This window comes from Montipora foliosa, chromosome 7 (assembly GCF_036669935.1).
Source record: "Montipora foliosa isolate CH-2021 chromosome 7, ASM3666993v2, whole genome shotgun sequence".
In the NCBI taxonomy this organism is placed as follows: domain Eukaryota; kingdom Metazoa; phylum Cnidaria; class Anthozoa; order Scleractinia; family Acroporidae; genus Montipora; species Montipora foliosa.
This window is the reverse complement of record NC_090875.1, coordinates 37,543,473-37,548,472: the sequence shown is the minus strand read 5'-3', so window position 1 is coordinate 37,548,472 and position 5,000 is coordinate 37,543,473. Positions and strand designations below refer to the sequence as shown.

Genomic DNA, 5,000 nt, shown 5'->3' with positions numbered 1-5,000 from the left:
CAAAAATAGCTCTAATCAAAGGAAAATCCTTTCCACAGACTTCCTAACGAGCAGTTTAGTTTTATGTACGGCTTATTTCTTAATTTAAACTCTATTCCTCGTTTTCCATACCCCGGTGCATTGCATGGTGAGTTGCAAAGTTTTGGCAATGGTTCTGTGAGAATTGCGCTCAAGGCCACGAAACTTTGCCTTCGTGAGAAAAATACGAGAAGCCGTACACTTCAGCACATTTGCGCCACTGTTGCGAGGATGGATATGAAAATATGAGAAAATGTACTAAAAGCGCGAGTTGCGCTTGCAAATGCGGTATTTTTTTCGTGATAGTTTTTACAAATGAATGAAACTGCACATGACGAGACTGGCTAGTGCAAATTTAGATTTGGCTAGTGAAATCAGACCTGATACTAGCCACTAGGCTAGTGAGCTAAAAAGTTAGTCTCGAGCCCTGGTCAACACATAAACTTCGGTAAACACGGTTATTACATTTGATTGCATGACAAATTAATGATGTCGATGACGACGATAATGTTGATGATGGCGCAAGATACGTTGTAACACAACCATTAATGCAACCAGCGAGCATACGAAGGTTTTATACTTTCTTTGCAATAGTAATTTAACATCAGTGATATTACCTGGGAACTGTTGAACTTTCTGGGCAATCCAGCTCGTATGGCCTGCTCCATTTCCGTGACCGACGCTTGGAATTGTCCAACCTGCCACAAGCACTCAGCTCGTTGAACAAGCAAAGGTATACTGTCAATAGGTGAGGCAACTTCTGCCAAGTGTGCAAGACCCAAGGATAGGAAATGCAAGGCTCCTGGAAAATTGCCATCTTTCATTGCCATTTGCGCCATCAAGATCACTTGGTTGACGTCCATGGCCTCAATTAGAATGACAACGTTGCCTGCAAAGGAACAACCTTAAGTCAATTTATAATATATCAGAAAGTCATGGGGTGTTTTCCTTTCAGGAAATCCAAAAACAGATTTTTGATCCTAAAAAAACATTGAGCGTTCCATTCAGTAAATCTAAATCGGAGTTTTTGATCTACCGAATCCTTTTCAACAAAAGATTCATTTTCGGATTTGAGACCGCAGGCGTTCCTTTCAAAGACGATTTGATATTGGTCACCTTTAACAGGGCATGAAGTTCCCAGTGTTGTGGCTGTCCTTTGTTGTGAGTGTATGGGTGGGTATGGCAGGTCCACATCAGCTTAATAGCTGCCAGAACTTCAACCTGCTCAAACAAATAAATAACAAACAATAACAATGGTGATGAAATGGTATATGAAATGAATCATATGAACTGCGGATATGAAATCAAGTGAAGCTATGATCTTCGCAGTTATGAACGCAATTTTTACAATTGCGTAGAGAAGCCTCAAAAATTCAGGACTTCACTTGATTTCATATCCGAAGTTCATATATGATTCATTTCATATATACCATTTCATCATTGATTCATTCCTCATCGGACCATTAGAACCCACAAATGACCAGCTCCCAACATCAGTGGCTTCATAGCTCAGTTGGTTAGAGCGTCGCACCGGAAACGCGAGGTCACGGGTTCAAACCCCGTTGAAGTCCTGAATTTTTCAGGCTTCTCTACGCAATTGTAAAAATTGCGTTCATAACTGCGAAGATCACAGGTTCACTTAATAACAATGGTATTTCCAGCTGGAGCATATTTCGTGAGGGCCTTCTTTTGCGTCACCATTTATGTTTACGCGATTTGGGGAAAGGCTCGAGGTAAATATACCTGTATTCAATGCTTGTATGATGGTATACATCAAGATAACGCGAAAAAAGATTAGTTTTTATTTATTTTGTCCAAATAACACTGAATATGGCTTGTTTTCTTTTAGTCTATGTTGCCAAGGCAACGTAGACTCTTTGCTATCGCCTGCCTGTACATTTCCCGTCCGTAACACATTCCTGACGTTCCAAAAATTGTTGAGGTTTTTTCTCTAGGATTCGTAGCGGCCTCAACATTTCTCTCGAGCAGGATGCAAATACGTTATCCGGATGACTGTGATAAATCATATGAAGATGGATGGAACTGTTAAACGGTCGATTTACACGGTACTATTTTTTATCGCATGAGACAAGCTTACGACACTCCTACGACATGACGATTCATCGATTGTCGCAGCGTTTTAAAGTTTTAAAATGCTGCGACATCTTTTCTGAGGTAGACGGTTGTATGATGCAAAAATCGGCCCCTAAAAAGCTACGACATTTTTTCTGATGTTCAAGACAATCATAAGCGAGTTGTAGGTTTGATTCAAACGAAGCAATGCTCCTGTCATAGACCTGCCGTAATGCACCAGTAAACCCTGGCATCTCTCGGGGGTCGGGCATTAGCATACTCCGGGGACACCCCCGAAAAATTTTTCGACGTTTTTTAAAGTATGTTTTCTTAATTTTAATTTGTACTTCAGTCTAAAAAGAAATAATTTCAAAGCAAATAATTAGGGAGCTCAAACCACAACCACGACGTCGACACGAGCCTCACAAATTGGCATATTTAGTAGTGAAAAAAGGTTGTTTTGCACGCTTTGCACGAGCGCCTTTCATTTTTGCACATTTCGCAACCGTTCTCGTCCTATCAACGAAGTGAAATGACCTGTGTGTAGAGGACGTGAGTACGAAGTCTTGATGACAGTATTTTGCTCATTTGTTCTTTCCGCTTTCAAACCGTTCTAATTCCCACCAATTCCTGTATAGTTAGCACACACTTTGCAAGTCAAATGATTTTATGCTTTGAAGTTTGGCGTTCTCGCTTGTCATCGTTGTCGTATTTGCATAAGCTCAGTCTTTATTATTACAATTAATGTCTGCTATGTACAGTGGAAACATTTTAAGTAAATAATCGAAAACGTTACCGACAATTCGGGTTGAGATCCATAACAGAACCTTACTGTCATTCAATAGAATGACGTTTACGTATAATACAGCATGTTTTGTTGTGGCATTTGGAAATTACCGCAAGAGGAAATTGTTGTACAATATTCAGGTCATACGTGATACTTGAAAGTTGCCCCAATGTTGCCATATGCCATTACTCTCTTCAAGGAAGTATATCCCATTTTATTACACATAACATGAGAATTTTATTCCAGAAAGCTCATTTGTACAAACCTATACGCTTTATTTTCACATGTGAAAAAGGCCTATACAGCCAATCAGAATGGTGTACAGCTATTTCACATGTGGAAGTATAACCAATCAACGATAGCGTAAAGGCGTTTCCATGCCAATCACGCGTGCATCTCGTGCAAATCGTACTTTGTTATTGAATTAAATTAAATTTGCATTTGGTTCTATTGTTAGTGAGTTTTTGTTTCTAATTCGCGTTCAGAAAACTATTTTAATGAAAATTCTCATGTTATGTGTAATAAACAGTTTACGACATAGAAAGTGCTTTGTACGGGGTTTTATTCACTCGTTGTTTGTGTCAAAAACCCTCACTCGCTCGTTCCTCGCTCCTTCGGGTTTTGACACAAACAACTCGTGCATAAAACCCCGTACGCCGCACTTTCTATGACGTGAACTATATCTATATCACCGAATTTTGAATGTGGATCGAACACTCGCTCGGTATGTCTAAGTGCAACATTGATAATTACGTTATCTTTTTCAACATCGCATTTACCCATCATTAATCCTTCAGGTGTCACTTATTATTGCGGCCGAATGTCGCTGGTCTCTCAGTTATACTCGGAACATACTGCTCAGATTTTCCTCCGTACCTCGCTGGGTTTGAACCTTGTTTTCATAACCAGACGTAGAGAGGAAAACTTTGAAAGTGTGATCTTTCAGTTCATAATCACCATTCTGACTCCTGACTAATGATGTCCTTTAAATAATTTGCTTTCAGATTCGGGAGTTAAATGTAAAGAAGCAAAACCTTGATGTCTTTGCAAGTTATATAAAAGCACATAATGAAAAAATTACAGAAATGTAAAGAGTATTAGTGGTCAAGTTCATTTTGAAAACCCCTTAATCGATTCGATTCTGACTAGATACTTTTCTGGGACGCAGCCTACAGTGCCATATCAAGGGCTGCCTGTATGTCATCGTCATATAAATTTAACAGCGATTACCTGGATTATTCAGCTCTTTAAATTTCGTCGAGGGAACCTCATGATCAAATGAAGCTTGGAAATATGAGAGAAACTCGCACCAGAAGACAGAAACTGGGCATTCGTGTTCGACAAATATTCAAGAGGTTAAAAAGCCGTGACATCAAACGCTATCAGCCAATTATCATCTTTTCAAACCTTACATCACTAGTTATGATCTCCAAAAATTCCCTGTTATGTCACAGCCTGTTTTTTTCCCGGAAACTAATTTGAAATTCTCAGAAAAAAATTTGTCTCAAGTTCGCGCAAGTGCAGATGACGTCATCGACATAAAGTGCAATTGGTTGCGAGAGAAGCTGCTGGACGGGTGTAATACTGTGCAAGGTTTGATGATCCCATGACATCAAAAGAAAATTTCAGTTCCTGATGGCATTAATCGTCACGGCATTACGGCACACGTTGTAGTAAACAGAAGGTAGCGTTTGAAAAATTCGTTGCAGCATGACGAGGAGCCATGCCAAAAGTAGAACCAATTTGTAACTTTCGCAACGATTGCGGCAACAAAAAAATGTCTAGAAATGTTATTTGATGGTGTGTTAAATTAGGAAATTGTCCGCACAACTTGTGTCACCACAACCTTGCGAGACAAGTTGCGAAAATTTGTATGGTGTAGCAGCCCAGTCAGGACAGCACAGGAGAGTTGACATGATTCGACAGAAGAGGAAGTTGTTGAAAGCAAAGCCGTCAAAGCGATACAAAAGAAGGTTGACGATTCTTACTAAAATCCGATTAAATGAACTTGCTTCTTCCAACCTTTTGTGAAGCTGATCGGCCAAAATACCATGATTTTCTATATCTGGAGTTATATACATGCGAAAAATTACCTGCTCTCAAATCGTTTATAGGTCGTGGG

The 5,000-nt window shown here is 39.6% G+C and overlaps 1 protein-coding gene and 1 non-coding gene across 3 annotated transcripts in view; one reads left to right on the top strand and one right to left on the bottom strand.

Annotated features, from left to right (window-relative positions):
* LOC138009462 (TPR and ankyrin repeat-containing protein 1-like) overlaps window positions 1–5,000 on the bottom strand; it is a 38,516-nt gene that overhangs the window by 32,893 nt on the left and 623 nt on the right. The window contains exons 3-5 of one of the 2 annotated variants that reach the window (XM_068856482.1): window positions 4,972–5,000; window positions 1,135–1,239; window positions 636–907 (exon numbers count right to left, since the gene is read on the bottom strand). The exon at window positions 4,972–5,000 is cut by the window's right edge and continues 116 nt beyond it. In XM_068856482.1, the coding sequence (XP_068712583.1) occupies window positions 636–881 (246 nt within the window). In that variant the 5' untranslated portion in view covers window positions 882–907; window positions 1,135–1,239; window positions 4,972–5,000. Of the gene's footprint in view, window positions 1–635; window positions 908–1,134; window positions 1,240–4,108; window positions 4,292–4,971 lie in introns of those variants that run through there. The other variant, XM_068856483.1, reaches the window with a different exon arrangement.
* Window positions 1,517–1,589, top strand: Trnas-gga (transfer RNA serine (anticodon GGA)). The gene has a single exon. It is a non-coding gene; the product is annotated as a tRNA-Ser (tRNA).